Consider the following 23856-nt stretch of genomic DNA (forward strand, 5'->3'; position numbering starts at 1 on the left):
CAGGCTGACACAGTATCATAGGGGTCAGTTGTGCCTGATAGGCACTGGACTGCATTGGGCATGGCATAAAGCCTACCTGTCCACAGTGTGCTCCCAGAGCTTCCCGCCATGCAGGGGAAGCACAATGCTCTTACCTCTGTTCAGGGGCTGCAGAATACTCTCCCAAGCATGCCTGGCTCAATTTGTTTTCAGTGCAAAACAAAAACTAAGAAAAGAGATTTCAGATAGATAGAATTTGCATTACCCAGTAAGATCATTGGCACATATCCTTCTCCAGAAATGACCAACACATAATTTAGTAACACATGGAAAAAAATCTTCTATAACGCACTGGTCCAGTTATGCAATGCTGCGCATGGGGTGTATCTATTCTATTCTATAGAAGTTCTTATACTGCTCTCATCACTGTCGTATGTTAGCAGCTTCCCATAGGACATTAAGAACATAAAAACATAAGAATGGCCATACTGGGTCAGACCAAAGGTCCATCCAGCCCAGTATCCTGTCTACCGACAGTGGCCAATGCCAGGTGCCCCAGAGGGAGTGAACCTAACAGGTAATAATTAAGTGATCTCTCTCCTGCCATCCATCTCCACCCTCTGACAAACAGAGGCTAGGGACACCATTCCTTACCCATCCTTGCTAATAGCCATTAATGGACTTAACCTCCATGAATTTATCCAGTTCTCTTTTAAATCCTGCTATAATCCTAGCCTTCACAATGTCCTCAGGCAAGGAGTTCCACAGGTTGACTGTGCACTGAGTGAAGAAGGACTTCCTTTTATTTGTTTTAAACCTGCTATCCATTAATTTCATTTGGTGGCCCCTAGTGATGTGTCTAACCTCTGTCCTCTCTGGTTTGTTCCCTCATCCTCTCCCCATGGGGCAAATTGTATGTGCAATGGTGAGTTTTATTTTGGAAGGTTTTTTTTTTAAATGTACACACTGCTAGCTTTGTGTGTGTGTGTGTAAGTACTTCCCTCCTGACTGCTGAAGTAATCAGCTTATACTCTGAAATATGATACTTTTACCTTTCATGCATCATGTTTAACTACAGCTGTTGTTATTGATTATAAAATGATCCAGCCGCTACTTAAAATGCAAAATTAAATAGAATCTAAGTAATGAACACTAATGCTTTGGAGACCGATTGCGAACGGCTGAATTTAAGACTTAATGAGTAAATGAACCACCCCATTAAGTATTTCATTTCAGTGGTAGAGAAAGGCATCCTTGTGTACAATTTATAAATGTAGATCAGATAGCTATGTTTGTAAAACATTTGGGAATCCTTTAGGTTGGAAGGCTAAATATAAGGATCGTATTGTGTTGGGATACATTTAAGATATTTATGATTTCATATGTGAGGGCTATTATATATCTATGTAACTGAACCACCAACTTCAAATATATTCACTGCCTGATTTCCTGCTTTTTCTTTCTCAGGAATTACAAGAGCTTCTTCTAGCCAAGATGAAAGCACTGGAGGCTGTTGAGGAGAAAAATCTTTCCCTGCAAAATGAGATCAGTTCACTTAAAAGCATGTTTGGAGGAGAAAAAGGGTAGGAACATTAACTAAGCAAGGGCTATTTAATGACTACATATACTCCAGTTTTGTTGAACAAAACTTTTTAAACCTTCTTTGTAACTGCAGCCCCAGGTTTTAGTGACTTGTATGGTAACCAAAGAGCATGACCATCATCATAGCTCTTAGTCCTTCATAAAAGTGCAGCAGATATCAGAGGCTGAATTCTCAGGGGACAGAATGGCATAGTTGTAGTGACACCATTTATTTAAAGAAATGCCAGATGGTATAGCACTTGTTTACATTGTTATATGAAGAGCCACTAGAAGTGTAGGAGTGTAAATGCACACATGTCCCTTGATTAACTTCTCTAAAACTTATCTCTGTCATTTATATTTTGCCTAAGCCTCCTACCTTTGAGGATCTGGACATCAGCTACTATCTACTTTTGCATCCGATGAAGTGAGCTGTAGCTCACGAAAGCTTATGCTCAAATACATTGGTTAGTCTCTAAGGTGCCACAAGTACTCCTTTTCTATCTACTTTTGGTTACCTTTGGTGCATTTTTATTTCAAGAGTACATATGAGCCTGTGAGACAGACTTTGCATCTGGATCTAAACATTCCCCAAACTTCTGGACTGGCCAGATCCAAAAATTTGATTTAAGTCCTGTAGCAGGGCTTACCCAGTCTGACTTTAGGCCTTGCTGCTGCCTCAGTTTCCCCCTTCTTTCTCAGTTAAGAAAACATCAGGCTGCAGGTGTTTCCTCAATAACTCTTCTCTTTTGGGGAGGAGTAATGAAAAATTCCGAACAATACACATCTTGGCTGCCTGACAGATTGCTTTCATCCCAGCGTGCTGTTTGTTTATTTAGAGCAGAGGTGGGCAAACTACGGCAGCCCGCGGGACTCTCTTACCCAGCCCCTGAGCTCCTAGCACAGGAGGCTACCCACAGCCTCTCCCCTGCTGTTCCCCCTCCCCTGCAGCCTCAGCTCACTGCATCGCAGGCGCAATGCTCTGGGCGGCGGGGCTGCGAGCTCCTGGGGCAGCGCAGCTGCAGAGCCCGGCCTGACCCAGTGCTCTGTGCTGCGTGGCTGGCTCCAGCCGGGCGGCACGGCTGCAGCGCTGCCAGTCACCGGTGCTCCAGGCAGCACGGTAAGGGAGCCGGGGGCGGGAGGTGGGGTTGGATAGAGGGAAGGAGAGTTCGGGGTGGTGGTCAAGGGGTGGGGGTGTGGATAGGGGTTGGGGTGTTCAGAGGGTGGGGAACAGGGGGGGTTGAATGGGGGCAGGAGTTCCAGGGGGGCAGTCAGGAAGGAGGCAGGGGGTGGATGCGGTGGCGAGGGGCAGTCAGGGGACAGGGAGAAGGGATGGTTAGATGGGGCAGTGTGGGGCAGGTAGGGGATCCAGGGGCAGTCAGGGGACAGAGAGAGGGGGTGGTTGGATGGGGCAGGGGTCCCAGAGGGGCCCTCAGGAATGAGAGGAGGGATTGGATGGGGTGGCGGGGGGCATTCAGGGACGGGGGTTCCGGGGGTGGTCAGGGGACAGGGAGCAGGGGGTGTTGGATGGGACAGGAGTTCCGGGGGCGGGGGGCGGCCGTCAGGGGGCGAGAAGCAGGGGGTGGGGGCAGATGGGGGTGGGGGCCAGGCCACGCTCTAACTATACAATTTCCGAAACCCGGTGTGGCCCTCAGGCCAAAAAGTTTGCCCTCCCCTGATTTAGAGTATACTATAGTAGAGTCAGTCTGCACATTCTACATCTTAAGCGCTGATGGAGCATGATGAATATTTTAATATCCTCCCACTTAATCCAGTAGTAAAACCAGAGAAGCTTTGTCTGGACAGAGGATTCTATTATATGGTTCTAAGCCTAATACTGTAATGTCTCAGCCCTGTGGATAGTATTCACTGCCACAGAGGTTTCCTTACTAGCTAGCAGAATAAGAAGGGTTGTCTGTCTTGGAGCAAGTTTTCTGTGAGCAAGTCTTCTGGGCCAAATTCTGCTTTCAGTTGCACCTGTGCAAGCCCCTGAGTAACCTTTCTGAAGTTATTGGAATTACTTTGGATTTACACCAATATTGCTGAGATATAGACAGTAGATAATTAATTTCACTTTGAAACTCTTCAGTTTTATACATCTGCAGGTGGTGTTTATAAAACAAATGGCCTGGGCAAGTGTATCAACTTCCAGCCAAATGAAACCAGATGGTTTCCCATTTAGGGAAGGGCAACCCTTTTCCTGAAACTGTAGCCTGAAAGCTTGAGTCACATCACATCAGCCTCAGCTGGGTTGGCAGGATCAAAAAGGTTTTCATTGGGCTATTTATACACACACACTTTTTTCTTCCTGTGTAGTTTTCAACAGATGCTACTGTACGGTAAGATTTCAAATTGAGATATTTGTTTTGAAACATCTATGTGTTGGAATGTCACATGGTTCCTAGAGCTACTTAAACAAATTCTGCTGTCTGTTACATTGGTGTAAATCTGGTGTAACCTGCTGATGGCAGTGGAGTTACTCAGGATTTACACTTGCAGAAACAAGAAGAGAATTTTTCCCATTGTCTTTAAGCGGATTGTTTCTTTGGGAGAGGTGCACAAGGGCATGTGCTGACTCATCCCTGCTGTATATATTGCTGTGCTAAATGTTGACACTTAGGGCTAGATGGTAGCTGTGTTACAGCTCTGCCTAAAGGGTGGTGCGGAGCAGCACTGCCTCAGGAGCATCAGAGTGTGCCTCAGAGAGGCATAGTTTTTGCCTGGGCTTCACAAAATGGGTGTACACCTTACACCAGCTATTAGGTTAGTGTAAAATGCTCCCTACCTTCCCTCACTTCCTTTCTTCCCTGCACCCTCTTTGGCATCCCAATTAGAGGTGGGTGAATAACTGGTTTTTCAGTTTGCTGGCAGTTACGAAAAAATTTGGGGGGGGATCAGTTTGGGTTGAACCAAAGTTGAAATAAATATGAAAAATTTCAGCAAATCAAAAAACATTATTTTGGGTCAAACAAAACTGTGAGAACTCCTGATTTACTCCAATGCATGTGAGAGGAGTGTGAGAATATTGGGAATATGTGATTGTCCAGATAAGAATTCCACGTAGCTCACGAAAGCTTATGCTCAAATAAATTGGTTAGTCTCTAAGGTGCCACAAGTCCTTCTTTTCTTTTTGCGAATACAAACTAACGTGGCTGTTACTCTGAAACTTGGTTTATGGACATTGTTTGTAACTGTAACCATCATTGTGAATGAGATCACCCATTATGTAGCAGGAACTTGACATGAGGTTGGGAAGCTATGTCTGGAAAAGTGTGACAGAGCAATGAAAGGAGATCAGCAGTGAATGGCTCTGCCCTTGTGAAACAATGAGATTGCTGCTGGCAGGGCCAATGACTTTGAATGGAGACACTACACAAAAATCTGCCTGGAGGGAAGGAGCTGTAATCCATCCTTCTCCCCTCCCTGTCTAAATCCATGCTTAGGAGAGCTGCAGTTTCTCCACCTTACAAAACGGTGATAGTCTTTTTTTAAAGATATCTGCTTCCTAAACAAAGGAAGTCCTTTCACGGCCAGAAACAGATGACCCAAAAGGAGGAGTGGAGCCAGAATGGATTTAGCTTCCCCTAAGGATTTGGACCAAAACCGAAAGGAGGTAGATGAGATTGGGGGGATTGTGACTAGGAGCTGTTGTTTTCCATGGATCCATAATTCTTTTGTGCTTTTTAAGAGTAAAGTGTGTGTGTTTAAGAAATTCCTTTGCTAAGCCTACTTCCTTGCTTTACTACCATGGTGTCCCTGAAGGGGTTAAGTAGAAACCAGAGCTCCCATTACCATTCTGGAGGGGAAAGTGTCTATAGGTACATCTACACTGCAATAAAATATCCGTATGGCATAGCCACAGCTGGCCAAGATCAGCTGTCTTGGGCTTGTGGGGTTAAAAATTGCAGTGTAAATGTTTGGGCTTGGACTGGAGCCCGGGCTCTGAAACTGGTGTGGGGCCTGGGTCTCAGAACCTGGGGTCCAGCCCAAGTCTCAATGTCTACATTACAATTTTTAGCCCCTCAGACAAAACGCTATGAGCCAAAGTCAATTGACCTGGGCTCTGAGACTCATTGCAGTTTTTTTTATTGCAGTGTAGAGATATCCTAAGTGACTTGGGGCTCAGGAGGGCTGTGGAAGTAGTTCTAGGGTCTAGGCAGGAGGACCCCGGGGTACTGCTGCCCAAGAAGGGTGTCAAACACACACTCTGCACCTGGCAGTATGCCTGAGAGACCCAGAACTAGGCACACTACCCAGACCCCAGGAGCTTAGCATCACGTAGGACCCAGTGGTTAGATCCCATTGCAACACACTGGTGTCCATCCAGAGAGTGGAACTGTGTCAGGTTGTGACAGCAAAATTGGCCCCAAGGTGTACTAGATATGTCAGATGTATGAGCATATTGCCCTGAATGGGAGGGTTGTGCTTCCTGGATGTTTTGGATAATTTATGCAACATTAAAGAGGATAATAAAAGTAAAGAAATAATTGTAACAATAATCAGCAAGTAGTAATCATCTTGAAAGGAGGACCAGGCTGGATGTTATTCTATAGGTTGATATTGAGGTTTCTTGTACCTATACCAGATTCTGCCCTACTTTACATCCCAGCCAGCCCCCTGGAAGTAAATGAGGTTGTACAATATATACACTGGCCCTGAGCAGTGAATGTGGATTTCCATGGACCCATTGTGAATGAATGTAATTTCACTGTTTTTAATACAGAACGGAGGCAACCCATTTCCATTTGGCACCTAACTCTGGTCACTCCCCTGTTACCTCAAATTCCATCACAGATGCATCACCCCAACCTTCAGAGAATGTACTCTCACCACAATCACTTCAGCCTGCTTCTGCAGCACCCAGACTGGCCAAATCCACCAGAGCAGATCCGACTACACAAAAGAGAGTTTTAGGTAAGCCCTCAAAAACTCTTCTATAACTCATATTTAGGACAGAAGATTGCAGCACTTTATATGCTCTTATTCACTAATATTTCAACTGTGCCCCATGATGATTTCTTACTGTGGTTGGAGTGATTTCCTTACATGCACTTCAGCTATTAGAACTTTCAAACTAAGCAACCTGTATCCCTGCTGTGGGTGGGATTAATCAACTGGTTTTGATTACAGGGGTGGCTGGTGGCATCTTGAAATTGTGGAGAGTATTACTATTTTATCTAAGCTGGGTCCCTTTTTTCCCTGCCATTTCAATACAATTACATCCAAATTACAAAATATTTGTGGTTTACATTATTACATGGTTTAGTTTTGCCTGTGTAAACTAGAGCGAGTTGTGTTATAACAATGCAAAGAAAATTGTGCTATACCCTTGAAAGAATTCATTCAAGAAGAGGTGGCTTGTCCAGAGAAGGCAGGTTAGGCATAGGCAACCCTGGTTTTTATTACGACAGATGTTCTCTCTGCACTGCGGTTAGAACCATATTTGGGAATCCAGTTACAACATAGTTGTTCCCAGACATGTCATCGCACTCTTTGTTTTTATCTGTGGTGACTAGAACAAGCCATGTTACAATCATGTTAAGGGAACTGTAATATAGTCCTGCAAGTGTGGGGTAATAGCATGGCTCTGTGAATGCAGTTATAACTAGAGCTGGTCAAAAATTGGAATTTCTATCCAGTGGGGAAATTCTGATATTTTGACACAGTTTTAAGCCTAAATTGGCACAAGAAGTTGAAATAAAGAGGTTTTTCATGGAACAACCAATTCTGTAAATGTTAAGATGTTTCATTTCCACTGAAATGTTTTGACAGTCCTGAATCTAAACATTTCATTTTGGTTTGTCAAACTGAATCAAAATGTTTTTGTTTGGCTTGGTTTGACGTTGAACTGCATCTGGCGGAAATGCCACAGTGCCTCCTGGGAGTTGTGGTTCAGGTGCCTAATGTTCCCACTGTCCTCTATGGATCAGAGTCCCCAGCCAGACTACATCTCCCATGATGCATGGTGATTGTAGGACTCTCATGATGCCTGGTGACAGTTCAGCAAGAGGGGAGACAGCTGTGCATCAAGGGAGATGTAGTCCAACCAGGGAGTCTAGCCCATAAGAAAAAATGGGGGTATGAGGCACCCAAACTACAACTCCCTTGGGGTACTGTGGCAGTTTCGGCAGATGCAGATTAATGTCAAACTGACCTGAAATGAAACGTTTTGATTCAGTGCGGCAATCCAAAATGTTCAATTTGGGTTGACCTGAAACACAAAAAAAATTGCTTTGATTTTTCCCAATGAAAAAAATAAAAAGTTTCAGCAACTTCAAAATTTTCTGTGGAAAAAAATGTTTGATGAAAAATTCTGGACCAGCTCTAGTTATAACTCCTTGTCTGTTCTGGACTTAAATATTGATTCCAGATCTTCCACCTTCTGGGTGTATTTGCAAGCTGCATGCATTGTTACATGAACTGCAACATTTTACATAAAGTCAGATTGTGTGCTGCCCTTGCTCAGCCACACTGAGGGTCAAGGGAAGCACAAGAAGCGTCCCTCCACTAAGGTGGCTGCTCAAGAGAAGTCCATAACAGTGGTCCCAGCTACGCTTATTCTTGTTGCCCCCAGGGAGGTGATAGTGGGTAGGGAAGACCCAAGGCTGTGGTCCAGCCCAGCCACCACACTAGGCTACAGAGCGGAGCCAGCGTGCTGGGGAAAGCAGTCTATGTCCGCCTAATAGTTGATTCAAATGATGCACCCCCTGTTCACAGAGTGCAGCATGGGGGAAGACTGTGTCTGCCTCTGGGGCAGTGTCCCTCATCGTCCTGAGGGAGGGTGCAACTCTGCATCCTCTCACACTTGGGGCTTGTGGCTAGGTGCCTCACTTTAGGCTAAGAATCCCATTGATTTTAGTGGGATTTGGGTGCCTAACTCCCTTAGGCCCCTTTTAAAAGCCCAGCCTTTGCCCACAGTATTCAATAACACAGAAAAAGCCACCACCAATGTGATGAAACTAACTTATAAACAAGAAACAAACTAACTTATTAACACATCACTAAAAGCCAGCTTCAACACAGTCTGCTCATTCTGCTGCTGCCCGTTCTGCTGCTCTGAATATTTGATCTAACAGAGACTCTAGCATGCACAGAGCAACAGAGTCCAACAACTCATCTAGCTTCCTGATTATGGAGCTCATTGGCCGTTGCCCCATTTCTTCTCCAGCAAATCCCTGAACACCATTCATTCTTTTGTGCCTCCTAGTTAGACTCAGCCTCTGCAAAATTCACGCTCAGTTAAGCTGCACACCTGCCATGGCTTTCTGTTTAGGCCACTGTGCTGTAGCTTTTACCCTCCTTATTACTCAGACGTTATTACATTTGGCTGCAAGTAATTCTTCACTTGCCAAGACAAGGAGACCCTGTTTCATTGCCCAATGACTGGAACTGCTGTTTCATTTGAACTCTACCACAGAGAGTCTCAAGGGCGGAACTACAAACAAGATATTGAAATGGGGGCCTGCCCTGTGTCACTGCTTTGGTATAATGCACTGTAAGATGGAAAAATAGAAACTCAAACATCTTGTTTTTACAATCAGAAAATCCCATTGGAAAAAGCAAATCAGTATGCCTGATTGGAGCCAGCATTCCTAGTACAATGGAAAAGCTAATTCGTGCAACATTATTGCTTTTGCTGACACAGTAATGTTGCCAAATCAAGAAGGGTTTGACTTTTAGCCATCTAAGAGACAGATCCTATGAGTACAGAGCACCTCCTGTCAGGTGCTTTAACTCCCATGGAAAACAATAAGAGTTGAGGCTGCTCAGCACGGGCGAGGATCTGCATAGGGATAGTCCACCTGGCATGGCATCCCCAACCCATCTCTTTGGGATCCAGAACTCTGGGAGGGCTGAAAAGCAGGACTGAGTCACAAGCACTGACAGGATCTGGGGGAAGCTGATTTCTGATGAGACTTCGGTGGGAGACCAGGGGATCTCTTTGTGAGAGAGGGGTTCACCAGCAGCATTCACTTCTCCCCTGCTCCAGATCCTACAGTCTCAATGAGAGTGGGGGTGCCCAGGTGGTGCATGGATGCATGTTTTGGGGTCTTTTGCACAGACAGCGAAAAGTCCAAAGAGGAGGAGAGGGTATTTTCATATTCATCCTGTAAGTGGAAGAGAGGCTCAATATGTTCAGTCCCAACTCACAGCTGATGCTACACCTTATAGCAGCACTGAAATTGCAGGATGACACTTATACTGCCAGCGGCATAATTTATTGTTCTTGAGCTACCCAAGATAATTCCACCAAGGTAATAAATCGACATGTCACTAACAAAATATTCGCTTTGCCAGCTGTGTTCCATTTTATAGCCATAGGTTTAAAGCTTCCTGAGAAGGGTTCATTGAGCACCGTTTTACATTAACAACTCAAGGGAGAGGAAGGAAATGAGATTATGCAATTTTTGTTACAAAAATAAACGATGAAAAATATTGGGTTCTTTTTTATTTTGTTGTTTTGTATCTATGACATCACTCGTTGTCTGTCTCTCTTGCTTGTTCAACAGCTCAGGGCAGCACTAATACCGAGTCACCGAAGTGGTCCCGTTCTAGGTCTAGGTCCCTCAGCCTTGATACGAATACATTAGGACAAGGTCAGGACTATTTCAGCTCTTTGTTTACTGACTCAAAGAGGAATGTCCAGCATCCCGGGCCCTTGGAGAGACAGGGAAGGACACCGTCAGCAGCTGAAGACTACACCTCTTCTGCATCCAGGTACAGGTGCAGCGTTAAGCCATCAGATGTCTAAAGACTTCATTTGTTTTAGCAGTAAGACTCTGTAATTGTGTTTTTATGGGGAACTTCCCTACAATTTATTTCTGAAGGGCAGAGATGGTGTGCCTTTACAGCCCTCTGTAATATCTCCATTAGGTAAGCAGTAAGACAGCACTTGGTGAAAGGCCAAGCAATTATCCACAAGACATAGGAGAATATTCAAAGGTTTGAAGGTTTGCTGAAGATAAGTCACCAAAAGTGTAGAGGTCAGACTGAGTCCTTCACAGGCAGCTGCCCCAGAGGTGGAATTGACCTTAGCTATCATGACCTACAGGTTTTGAAACCACGTCTGCAGGGCTCCTAGGGAGTCATCACTCTCCAACCCTCCACCCAGTGGTTTACTGGCATCAGCTAGAATCAGGACTCCTTGAAACCTAACTCAAATAGGAGGTTCCACCATGGGTCCTGATTGGTGAAATACCAGAGCTCCTGATTGTCTCACTCCCCCTACTTAAGCCAGGAGGAACAGGAAGTCATCTGTACAACTGGGCTCCACCCTGCTTTGGACTACTCAGCCAGTGCTGCCTGCTCTTGTGTCCTGGTCCTGACCTCCTGGTTTCTTGACCCAGCCTGATTTCTCGTATCTTACCCATGGTTCCTGACCTCATCACCTGATCTTCTGGTTCTGGCTGATGTGGGGACCAGGCCCTATGCAAACCACTAGGCCTATCTGCCTACTTTACAGCCCTGATGTTGGGAGAGTACAGCAATTATATTCACCATCCTTCTTTCAGAGTTTTGTTGCAGGAGGGTCACTAATAAACTCTGGTTAGTGCTCTAGAGAGGCCCTTCTAGGAGGCTGCCCAGAAAAGGAAACGAAATTCTGCATCTCCTGGCTGGTTTGGCCCCACTCTCTCTTGGGCTTGACCTGCTCATTTTTCATAGCTCCACGCCCATGAGTGGAGCTGGGGTTGCAGGTGGCTTGAGGGGGGTCCCATAGTTTTGGGTTGGACCAGCCGAACCTGAAGTAACCCAGGGAATAAACTGAGCCCTAGATGGTTAGCCAAGGTTAGTCCAAATTTATTCTAACCTACTAAGAGCCGTATCATAAAATATATTGGCCCGAGGGATAAACTCTTTATCCCAGTATATCTTCCTTCCATCTCTAATTTAGAATCTTAGATATTAGAGATGGGAAAGACCTATTGGGCCAGATCTTCAGTTGGTGTAAATTGTCACAGCTCATCAGCTGCAATGGAGTTAGGATAAGTGACACAAGCTGAGGATCTGCCCCATTAGGTCCAGTGCATCCCATACCCATGTGGATTGTCCTGTACAGTATATTTTCTAGTGGTTTGTTCAGTACAGATCATGTTTAAGGCCCAGACATCTTAATGTTAGGAAGCTTTTCCTGATATTCAGCCTAAATTTTCCCTTTTTTAATGTCATCCCATTGCTTTTAGTTGAACCCCCTTGTACCAACCTAAGTAATTCTTCTGCCTTCTTTTAATTCCCAGCCCTCAAGCATATCTGCTCTCTTACCATGTCTCCCTGTCCCTTTGGTGATTCACTAGCTAAACCATATGTATTTAACTCTTTAATCTTCTCTCAGAACTCAATCCCGCCAGCCCCTGAATCCGTTTGTTTGGAATCTTTCTAGAATTCCTTCCAAAATGTCAATATTTTTCTGCTACCTAAGTGCCCAGAAATGAACACAGTGCACCTGATTCTGATCTCACTGACACCAACATAAATCAAGAGCAACTTCTTTCTAGTCCATGGAGTTACGTTAGTGTACGTGAGAGGAGAATCAGGATCAATATTGCAGGTGGTTCCTCCACAGAACTGTCCAAAGAGAATCTATTACCTCCCTGCTCCTTACTTTGCATACGCAGCCACAATTGGAACAGCTTTTTTTTTCCCCTACAGTGTCACATTGACTGTCTGTTTTCTAACCTTTCAGCACTACTGCTTTCCAGGCTTTTCCCTGCCACTGCATTTTATGCTTTTGATTATTTCCCCCCTTTGTGTTGTTTCTCTGTCCCTGCTTTTCTCCTCCTATCGCGCCTCTCCGCCGAATTTAGCATTATCTGCATATTTGATTAACCAGCTCTTCTACTTCCTCTTCCCGATCATAAGTGAACATGTTCCATGAGATGGGACCTGACACCATCCTGTAGGGGACCTCCACACACACACACAAACATGCAAGACACTTCCTCATGGTTTACCATTATTATTTGTTTACAGTCTCTCAGCCAGTTCACGTGACAGTATTTATACCCAAGACAATAGGAACTAATACTCTGAGAAGATTCTATAACAAATGCTTTATTCAATTCCAAATCTATGTTACCTGCTGCTTTCTCTTACTCGTTAATTTTATAATGCTTTCGATTCTATAGACATTTCTCTAGCAGATAAGGTCTTCCTAAATCCATGGCACTTACCACTTGTGTTTCTATCACTAGACCAGTGTAATTCAGGACATTACAAGTATAGCTATAAAAAAATAGCTTTGAAAGCCAGTTAGAAAGCTGAAATTGTTTCCAGAATTCTACAGCATTTCCAAATCCTGAGATATGTCTACTGTTTGACTGGGCATAGGCAGGATAAGTCTAGCTAAACACAGAAAGATAAGCGATTACCTTCTCCTTCATGAATTTCCTTGTATTGTGAGAACTATTTTCCAGTGGGGGATTGTCACATCTCGTCTCACACAGAAAGCAAGAGAAATCATTAGCTCTGCTAACTGTAGAAGATAAAGAGTAAAATGTGGTGACAGTTTGCTTTGTGTGTGGTTAAAATTGTTTAATGCATGAAATAGGCAATTTTTTAAAAATTCTCAGTTGATTAAGTACCGACCATCATGACACTCAACTGCAACAGCACACAAAGACCCTTTTGCACACACCCACATGAAATTTTAAAAATATACTCCCTCTCAGTGCCCACCTATACAATGGGGCTGCCTGCGCTAGCAGGGGACTAGATTTGGTGACCCAAGAAGTCCCTACCAATCCTATGTTCCTAGCAATTTGATGTTCCCATCCAATGAAATTACTCACAATCATATGCACAATCATAATTCCAGCCTGTTGATTTATAATTGTATTATATAACATATTATGAATAGACATGAAATGTGGCATATACACATTTCAATAGTATTTCTGTATAGCTGTGTTTAGTAGTGTATATTTTTTGATGGAAGTCACAATGTCAGTAACATTATTTAGTACACAGAAATTTGGTAGAAGTTTTTGTTTTTGATAAACTAAGATATTTTAATCAGCAGTGTGATTTTATAATTTTTAATTCACTTTAAATTCATTTGCTGTGTGGTATGCGTCAATGCTAAGATTGCAATTGTACGGTTGCAATCATTACTAAATTATTAAATAATGGAGCGGTGGAAGCTGGGAGTTGAGGTTGTGCCCTGCAGTGAGATTTCCCATTTTTTTTTTTTTCATGTATGCAGCTAAGGTGGTAGTATTGTTGAACCAAAAGTGCTAGAGTATAATGACAATAGTGGGCTAATGTTTGGAGACTGGGATTGTGTTGGATGTGATTTTAACTATTTCCTTGCTGTTCACGCTTGAGCAACCTTACCTCTAAATCAAGTAAGTTTTTGTGTGTTTTATTGAATGTAAGAAAAATGGAGTTGAAGCACTCTAAACAATGTAAATCATCAATATCTATTTTGCAGTAAGTACATCTGCATACACTAATTAGGGCTGAACTAAACCAAATCTAGATTGCCAATCCTCTAAACTTTAAAACAATTTGGATCTGTATCCAAACTTTATATCTCAGATGCATATCTGACACTAATATGTACAGGGTATTTTGCAATCCTAGACAAATTTCAATATTTATACCCCCCTCCCCAAGTCCATTTCTACCCCGTCCCAGACCTAGAGCTAAATCCACTGGCAAATAAATGTATAGACCTTCATTTGCACCCATTTAAATAAACCTTTCATCCTATATTTCTCCTGTCATAGTAATTGTACCAACATAAACCTTTCCTTTCAAAAGTTAAGACTTCTGGGCTTAGAAAAAGGTGGGATGTTTTCTATTAAAGGGACACTGTTAAGTTAAAAATACAAGGCCAGATTCTCCAGTGAGCTGGAAGCTTTGTACTGGCATACCACTCAACAGTCCCATTTCCTATCCCTCGCTTCTTCATTTTTCACCATTCTTGTGTCAGAAAGGTCCCCATTATACTCTGACCCCACCCCTATCCCATTTACCCTTCCTATACCTACAAGTCCAGATTCAAGTCTTGTCTAGAAACAAGTCTTCCTCAAGCACCTACTGTCCACTGCCACTGGCTTGCTCAAAACTCCTTTTTTTTGCTACCCCATATGTCCTGGTATCCATGATTTTCTCTTGTTTCTTCACATGGCCTGTTTCCTCCAGTAGCAGCCTCTGTTTGATGGAATGGGAGGCACTTCTAACCAATTTTCTCATGGGGAAGCAATATGGCTTATCCTTCTTATCCTCATGCTGCAACTGAAGTCTTTTTTGCCACACAACTTGTCATCATCTACACCTGTGCCAAGTGTGAGAACACAGGGAACATCTTCTCATTCTGTGTTTGTATAGCACTTACCACAGTGGTCCATGATTAGGGCTCCTAGGCACTACGGTAATACAAATAAATAATGATGATAAATGATACCAGACCAGAAGGACAGCATTTTACATCAGTTTAAATCATGATTCACTGTGCAAGGTACCGTAGAGAATCAGGCCCTTTTTTCCATGGGAAGCTCCCTAAAGGACTCCCTCTGTTGATGGGAGGAGCAAACAGACTTGTATGCTTGTTCTCTGCCCAGAGAGAGAAGGGACTCAATAGAGGGCCCAAAGATGCAGCAAAGGGAGAGGAAGGGAGGGTTTCCTACATGCTGCATAGCACAGTATTGCGATCAGTAAGCATGTATTCTTAGTTCCTGTTGCGGGAGATCATGGACAGCTCCCCCGCCCCTTTCGTATCTGTCACTAGGTGCTGCAGACTGCAGGCAGCCTCACTGTCATGTGCAAGCATGACTCCCTACTGTGCGGCATGAATGAATTTCTGGGTGGGTGGGTGAGTGGTTTTTGCCACTCATCAGTTATTATTTTGCCACCTTACACAGACCCATGTCTATCTGTGCTATAGGGCCAGGTTTGAATACAGGCACAAACACCTACATATTAAACTTATCAGCAAAACAGAAGAAGGCATGCATAGCCAGGGCAAAGACAGGAGTCACTGACAAGACATTACAACAAGGGCTAAACAATTAACTAAATCATGGTGTATGTCAGATGGAAAAGTGGATGATTCCTTGGACTTCTTTCACAACTTGTCTGATAAGACAAGTAACGAGCATTATAGTCCATAATTGCATTTTAGAAAGAGCTTTCTTGACATGTGTGAGTTGCTTAGAAGAGGAACGCTCCAGAGATAAATTTGTTTTCCAGTGCTTGCTGAAGATAAAGTGTTCCTCTGCTCACTCAAGGAGTTCCTCTGCTTTCTGCAGATAAATCACAGACCCTTGTTTGCTATATTTCTGAAATGAAAGAGAGAGTAGGTCTTAATTGTTTTAACGTGTTGTTTCTTAGATATTGGTTAATAATATCAGCTTCCCTTTCCTCCACAAAGGAAAATGAAAATGAGGGACAGGCGGAAATCAAGAAAGGAGGGAGAAAATATATAGATGAAGTCAATGACTGAGATTTTCAAAACTGACAAGGGGATTTAGCCACACAACTCCCATGAATTCTAATGGCCAGATTGTGTGGTCAGCCTTAAAAATGTTAACCTAAATACATTTAGAAAATACAAATAGCAAACTGAGATGATGATGATTTTTTTTAAAAAGTACCAATTAATTTCCAATGGTAATGTGGGGCCAAAAATATGTAAGATAGCTAGTTTGTGTTGATATATGTAAAGCACACTGAGTCTTTCAGATGAAAGGGTCTATGTAAAGTGCAGATTATTACTATTGTAAATAGTCTGCATACAGTATGTTTATTATGCAGACATGGGGGAAGGCTGTTATAGTTAAAGGCATGTGTATTTCATTTGTGAAATGCTTTTAAACCTTTGATTCTACTTTTATTATTTAGTGCTATTGGCAACTTAAAAATTGCAGAAGTTCATTCAGGTGGTCATTTTGTGAAGATCCTTAACTGTTGCCCTGATAAAGAGGAGGGCATTGGGGAGTATACTCTCCAGCAAAATGTCAGCGGCCATCCAGTAACTCTATTCAGATTCCCACCAAGGATCAGAATGAAGGCCAATTCTACTGTAACCGTGAGTACAGAAGAGGAATATGCCAAATGAACTCGGAGGGGATAGCTAAGAGTTTATCTTCTGTAACTCAGTTGCTCTTCATCCACTGTAATGCAAGGTCAAAATTTCAAACTTAAAATGCTTGAAGTCAGGCTCATAAATCCATACTTTCAGAAGTCTGAGCACTCACAAATCCCACTGAACTCAACGGGAGCTACAAGAGCTCAGCACCTTTGAAAATCAGGGCACTTTTATTTAGGTGCCTAAATGTGGATTAAGGAGCCCAGCTTTCAAAATTCTGCAGAAAGTTTGAAGATTCTGGCCTGATATCATAAAGAATTTTCCCCATTTCCCACTCTTCCCTCTAAGTATTGCTTCTGTAAGATCTCTCCATACTGCAACATAATTTTCAGTACAAAGAGATTGGTCTGAACTGAAATCGTGGCTCTGAAGGTCAATCCTTTAGAAATGCTGCTAGCAAAAGTAAATTAGGATCGTTTTACACGAGAAAAATGTTTACATCGTGGTTCCTGTTGCTGCTACGATTGTGATCAAGGCCACAGATAGTGAGATAATTGCATCCAGTTTGCAGAGCATGATGTTGTTAACATCTTCTGTATAAAACGAAAGGAGAAAAAATTACTGTTGCCCAACTGGAACTGCCTGTTCCCACGCTGGGAGGCTCCAAAATCAATCGTGGACTGGGATTGTAAAGGCCCGTTAAAATACCCAGCATAAATAAAAAGAAACCTCCTATTGAGGTTAATCTGATCCTCAGCAATATTGGCTAACACCCCCCCCCCCAAATTTAAGGTTAGTGCCTGAAAAATATGCCCTCATATTTATCTTGATTAATCCACTAGAGCAGGTCTTGATGATAATAAGTATAACCAAGCCATTGCTACAGATATTGAAATGCAGTCCCTTTGGCTTTGATTTCATGGATAAAAGCCTTGAGAGAGGGAAACCTGCTGCTTCTTACTGAGAACCATCCTCTCTATATCTGACTACTTCCTTTGGATTGTTGCAGGTATGGACAGCAGATGCTAAAGTGCTTCATAAACCTCCATCAGATTTCCTTTGGAAGGAGCAAGATAGGTTTAAAACAGGCTCAGAGTGCACTACCATTCTTTGTGAACCTAATGGTCAAGTGAGTGTTCTGATTCTTATGAGCTGTTTGTCATGTAATTAATAGAATTGCTAAATTCTTCTACTCATCCTTCTTAAAAGGATGGCCGGATGTATGGATAATTGTAAAGAGCAGCAATGGCATGCAAAGTTTTGGCAAGCAAATAACCCAAGAAAGTGGCAGGTGTACTGGTATGTCAGTCTTGGGTTTGTTAAGCTTCAATGTTCCGGGTACGTTGAATATGTAACATTGAATACTTGCGCTTTGCAAGTGGGACTGGACAAATGCTTTCCCCCAGTGTCACCCCCCTCCATACCTTTTTGAAGTCTGGACTTGCCTATATAGTGCTAGATCCTGTTGACAGTAATGGGTCTTTTCAGGTGCTGAAAGGTAAATGAGCTTAAGTGCTTAGCTGGATCAGGGCCACAGTACTGAGGACTTTGCAGGATTGAGCCCATGAGCCCTAACTGAGCAAATCACATAATGTGAGTAGATCCTGGCTGTGAACCTTGTGTGAGTTTACGAGTTAATTACTGAGACCTTGAGGACTAAAGAAAGGGGCTAGATTGACAGCCTTGCAGTATGAAGATCTACTATGCATCGAACAGGTACAACATGGGCCCCGGCAGTGCAAGTTTTCTGCAGGTCTCCTTGCCAGTGTGCTTCTTCCTTAACCTAGAGAGCCCCCCATAGAGGTGAGAAGTTCAGTTATCCATGTCTATTCAGTCCATGGGCAAACCCTTTAGCAATTGCCAACAATATTGGCAGTTGTGGTGGGTTTTGTGAGGTGGACCTTTGTCCACTTAGAAATGAGACTGAGACCAGACTTAGAGTATGTCTAAGCAGCAAACTAAAACCCACAGCTGGCTCATGCCTGCTGATTCAGGCTCACGGGGCTCAAGCTGTGGGGCTGTTTCACTGCTATGTAGACTTTGGGCTTGGGCTTAGGCTCAGGCTGGAGTCCAGGTTCTGGGACCCTCCCATCCTGCAGGGTTTTAGAGCCCAGGCTCCAGCCCAAGCCCAGATGTCTACACAGCAATGAAACAGCTCCACAGCCTGAGCCCCGTGAGCCCGAGTTGGCTGACATGGGCCAGCCGCAGGTTTTACTGTGCTATGTAGACATATCCTAAAAGTAATCCAGTGGCAATGATTTTTTTGGCCATTTCTAGCCTGAGGCAGACTTGAACCAGTGACCTGGAGACCAATTTCCTCAAACCATCCAAACTATCCAGTCTCCCTTTTACAGTATTAATCTAATTTACTTGATCCAAGCTGTTTTTTATTCAAATTTTTATACTGTTTTCCCCTCTCTTCTTCCTTAGTTTGGCCAAACTTGCCATTGCATTGGTAATAGGTCTGTTTCATTTAAGTCAAGCAGTTGAATTGCAAAGCTGTTACATTATGAATCCAACCTATACTTTTAAGAACTGAAAATGGATTTTAAAGATCAAATCAATGGCTGTGATTTGATGCCTTGCCATTATTCTCTGGCGCACACCTTTGAATATAGTCAGCTCAAAAATATCTTAGAACCTTTACTTCCCTTGCCTCTTTTGTCACCCCCGCACAAACTATTCCTTATGTAACAGAAACAATAAACTTGCTGGTTAAATGAAGTAACTGAATGAGTAGCATCTTTTTCTTCAGGCTGTTGCTTGGTACACACCTATTCACTGGAACAGAAAGCAAGGATGGGAAGAGCAAGAAGATGATAAATACCTTAAGAGCAGCAAAAAGCCAATTATGCCAACAAAAATGCAAAGAGATGAATGGGAAAAGGAACCAGAGTCTGTGATAATTGATACAGAACAGGAAGGGGCTGTCCAAGGTCAAACTGAGGAACGAGGACCAGTTTTCATTAAAAGGTAACCATCCATCTATTGACTGTACTCTGACATTATAATATAGCACTATTCCGGGCTGGCTGTGGAAGGAAAGTTTTTAAAATGAGCATCTTGCAAAGAAAGTTGTTAATAGGATGGGTGAAATGGGCAGGATAAAATAAGAACTGACCTGAACCTTCAAACAAAATCCAAACCAAACTTTGTTTTAGGTTCCGTGCGAGAGAGCACTAGTTTCAGTCAATGAAGTAATAGGACATTTTGCAAGAAAACCTGAGTTCATTATATATTATTCACTCACTGAGCACACAAAAGTGTGCCAGGCAACATCCAGGCAGAAAAGACATTCACTGCCTCAAAGAGCTTATAGTCTAAAGGTTGTGATGTTCATAGAATTATTCACACTAGTTTGTGAAAAATGTGGATCTAAAACTCATAGTTTCCTGCTCCAGCGCAATGCATCTTAATCTAGGCCACAGGATATTTTGAAGGGGAAAAGCAGCATGGGCAATTTTTGTCTATGTCGCCTCCAGAGATTTAGTTGTTAGATCCTTGCAGCATGCTCACTGAAGAATGGGAACATGTGCAATGCACTTGAAATGTTTTGAAATTCAAAGGATAAGGGTTAAATGTGTTCTACTTTACATGTACCAATTGCAATTTTCTGTGGCTTATAATTTGACCAAACCAGGTCAGATTTTTTAATGAGGACAGTAAAAGGCCCCTCTCTGCCCCCGGGAGTATTTCTCTGCTAAATTTCAACCTTCTGCTCCAAGCTGTGGCTAGAGCTGTTCAAAAGACAATTCAAAAAATGTTAACATTGGCCAAACTAACTAGTATTCACTAGCCTTGTTCTTGGAAATGGTTGAACAGGTTTTGCTTAAATTTCCAAAGAAATTCAACCTGAATCAAAGAGTCAATATGGAAAATTTCAACCCAAAGGGTTAAAGTTTGGCAAAATTATAAACAACTGTAAATAAGGGATTATAATAAAATGTTAGCCTTAATATAGGTGCTGCTACTGCTCCACCTATAATTCAAGTTATATAAAATATATGTGTACTATACATATATACAATATACAGAATACAATCATTTGTATTTCTGTTTACAGAGAAAAAAAGATCCCAGCAACCCTGTTCCCTACTCAGAATTCTTGGTGCCGAAGTCCAGCTTCTCCGACACATCCTCATTTTTCTCTGCTCAGACCATTAACCATGGGCAATGATGGCAGCAGTCTATGCAGGCAGTCCAGGTGTCAGTCAGCAAAACCTGACCCAGCACCAGGTGAGTTAGAGAGCAGTGCTCGTAGAAGGTTCAAGATGCAAGATATTGTTTTCAATAGGCAGAAATGTTTTGAAATTTGCTGGAAGAAAAAGATCAGTAGTTCTTGCATTAGTAATGTATATGTGTTATCACTCATATCATACACTTATCCTGCATGTATAGGTTTTTAAAAATAAGCGTTACATGAGTTTATTGTTGTTGGTTTTAATATGAGTTGTTTGCAGTTAGGATTGACTCTTTTTTAGAAAATCATAATACCAAGATGCAGTGAGAGAGAGACACTTGTATTGACTATGAGTTGTTAATTAAGCATTGGTGAGTATCCTGTGTTTAACTCTGGTATTTCAAACCCAGGAAGTTATTGACAGACTGGAAGGAATTCAGACAAGAACGCCAAAGTAATTAAGAGTATGAAGAGATTGATTTATGAGGAAAGATTAAGAAGTTGTCACAGTTCAGGGCAACTGCATCTGTATTTCCCCCTCTGTGGTCCAGCAAGGGCATCCACTCTTAGGCTTCCGGGCCTCCCCCCCAACCCCCCCCCCCCAGCCATCACATTTCTTAAGTAGAGACATACCTTTCTCTCTCCTCCTCTCTTGATTGGGGTTTTTCCAAGTTGCACAGTTTCCTGGCTGCACTGTGAACAGCCCAGCTAGTCAGCACGCCTGACTTGCCTTCTCCTCAGAGGCTATAAACAGCATAATGGCCCACAGTTACCAGACAGCTCTTTCTAAGCAAGCACATTTATTCTTATGGTAAAAGCATTACACAGAGAAGATATTAAAAACAAAAGAACCTGTATACATTCTAATTAGGTTACAAGAGATCACCCCTCACACCAACAAGGGCTCTGGCAGGTAAACAGTCATTCAAACCCCAGACAACAGTTCATAACCACCTTGGCTCAGAACGAGGACCCCCATGAATAGGTCAAGTCCTTCCAACTCTTCCCAGGAAGGATTTGGGCCTACCTTGGACAGATGGTCCTGTCCATTTGCTGGATCAGAAAGCAGGCCCTGAGTCTTTGTCTGCTGGTCTCTAGAGAATCCAGTTTGAATCAGTATATTCAGGTCTGTCTAGGTGGTGGTACCTCTTCAGAGCTGTTGCATCCTGAGTGAATTTGCCTAATCACTCTGCCCATTCCCATGGTTCTTAATTCCTGGAGGGCTGTGGGCAGCCTCCCCTATTGAATTACATACACTCCATGGCCCATGGTGATACATAAAATTAATACAGTAAGATCTCCCAAAGATATTGCAGAAAATTCCCATATCTGTCACAGAAGTAAATACGTTTGACAACCAAGGGACAGACATAACTGCCAAATGTTTGGAAAGATAAAAACACCAAGGAGGGAGAAGAAGTGTCTGACATGGTTCCAGATAATAGAACTAGGAGGAACGGGACCAAACTGAGCGTAGGAAGTTCTAGGCTGAATGTTTCTTACTAGTCTGTAATATAGTCTCCCAGTGGTAGTGGTGAAGGTTTCACCTGAGATTTTTAAAGCCATTGTGGTAGGGTGCTGAACAAACACGAACAACACTATGGTCCCTGCTCCACAGAGCTTACAGTCTGGAGGTTTTCATTATACATTATATAAACATCTGGTACTTTTAAAAAAAATCCTGCCAAGCTCTTGGCCTCAATGATATCTTAGCAATGGGTTCCACAGGCTAACTGTGTGTATAAAAACCATAAGCTCTTTGAGGCAGGGACTGTCTCTTTATTGTGTGTATGTAATATGCCTAGTACAAAGGGACCCTAGTCCTAGATGCTACTGTACTGGGAATACAATAATAATGTGTAAAAATGTCTTTTCTTTTATCAGTTTCAAATTTGTTGCCTTGCAGTTTCCTTGAAAGTCCCTTATTTTGGAGGAAGGGTAAAAAGGAATGCCAAATTTCCTTTCTATATACCATTCATTATTTTGTATACATCTAGTGTGTCCCCTCTTCCTCATCCCTTCTCTAAACTCAACAGTCTTTTCAGTCTTTCTTCACATGGAAGTTTTTTCCATATAGCTAATACTTTTTGTCACCAATCTCTGAACCACTTCTATATCTGCTACACCCTTTTTGAGATATTAATAATAATAACAGTACAGTATTCCAGGGAAGGGTGTACCATAGATTTGCACAGACACATTATAATATTTTCAGTATTGTCTTACATCCTATTTCTTATGCAACCTAACATTTTCCCTTTTTGACTGACACTGCACATGGAACAGAGGTTTCATTGAGCAGTCCACAATGACATCCAGGTCTTGTTCCTGAGTGGTTATGGTTAATATACAGTACAGTTACCATACAGTAAGGTATATGAATAGTTATTCATTGCAATGTTCATTTATCAGCATCAAATTTCATCAGCCATCATGCTGTCCATTCACCTAGCTTTGTTAGCTCCTTCTGCAGTTCCTCTCAGTTTTCTCTAACATTGACCCACCTCATTAATTTTGTCAACTGCAAATTTTGTCACTTCAACTCTAACTTGCTTTATGTGACTGATGAGTAATGTATTTCCTGCTTATATTGTTGATCTGCCTAATTATATTCCTCTACACTTGATGCACTAAGTGTCTCCTCTTTCCCTTCAGCCTCCCCCGTGGGAGGGGAAAGCAGCTACTGACACAGCTCACAAGTTCCAAAGGGACTTTCTTTATATTTCAGTTATATCACACAGTTCAATGTATCTCCCTTGTTCCCCAGAAAAGTGCCACACTGGTTCCTTATTTTGTTGTTGCTGCTTCTGAATTTCGCTCTGAATCAAAATATTAAGCTGTGAACTTTTCAATGGGTTTACAAATAGCCAGGGCAAGCGCTTTGAAGTCTCAGCCAAACACAAGTTTTGTCAATCCAAATTTGTTCACGTCTCCAGTGGCTGAGAAACACTACTTAAACATTCAGTGGAAAATGGAGAATGAGGGGTAGGGAGGGAGGGAAGGGAGAGGATTTTGCACACATTTTCTTTAAAAAGAAGCCATGCATTGCCCACACCCCTCATCTTTATCCAGTGAAGCAGGATCATTT

At 42.6% G+C, this 23856-nt stretch overlaps 1 protein-coding gene across 1 annotated transcript in view; it reads left to right on the forward strand.

Moving 5' to 3' along the window:
• The window catches only part of LMNTD1 (lamin tail domain containing 1), a 247267-nt gene that overhangs the window by 182603 nt on the left and 40808 nt on the right, over positions 1-23856 (forward strand). The window contains exons 7-13 of the mRNA XM_077807458.1: positions 1447-1562; positions 6284-6474; positions 10071-10278; positions 16402-16588; positions 17598-17717; positions 19344-19561; positions 20652-20824. Of these exons, the coding sequence (XP_077663584.1) occupies positions 1447-1562; positions 6284-6474; positions 10071-10278; positions 16402-16588; positions 17598-17717; positions 19344-19561; positions 20652-20824 (1213 nt within the window). The remainder of the gene's footprint in view (positions 1-1446; positions 1563-6283; positions 6475-10070; positions 10279-16401; positions 16589-17597; positions 17718-19343; positions 19562-20651; positions 20825-23856) is intronic.

The sequence above is a fragment of the Eretmochelys imbricata genome, chromosome 1, assembly GCF_965152235.1.
Source record: "Eretmochelys imbricata isolate rEreImb1 chromosome 1, rEreImb1.hap1, whole genome shotgun sequence".
Classification (NCBI taxonomy): Eukaryota; Metazoa; Chordata; order Testudines; family Cheloniidae; genus Eretmochelys; species Eretmochelys imbricata.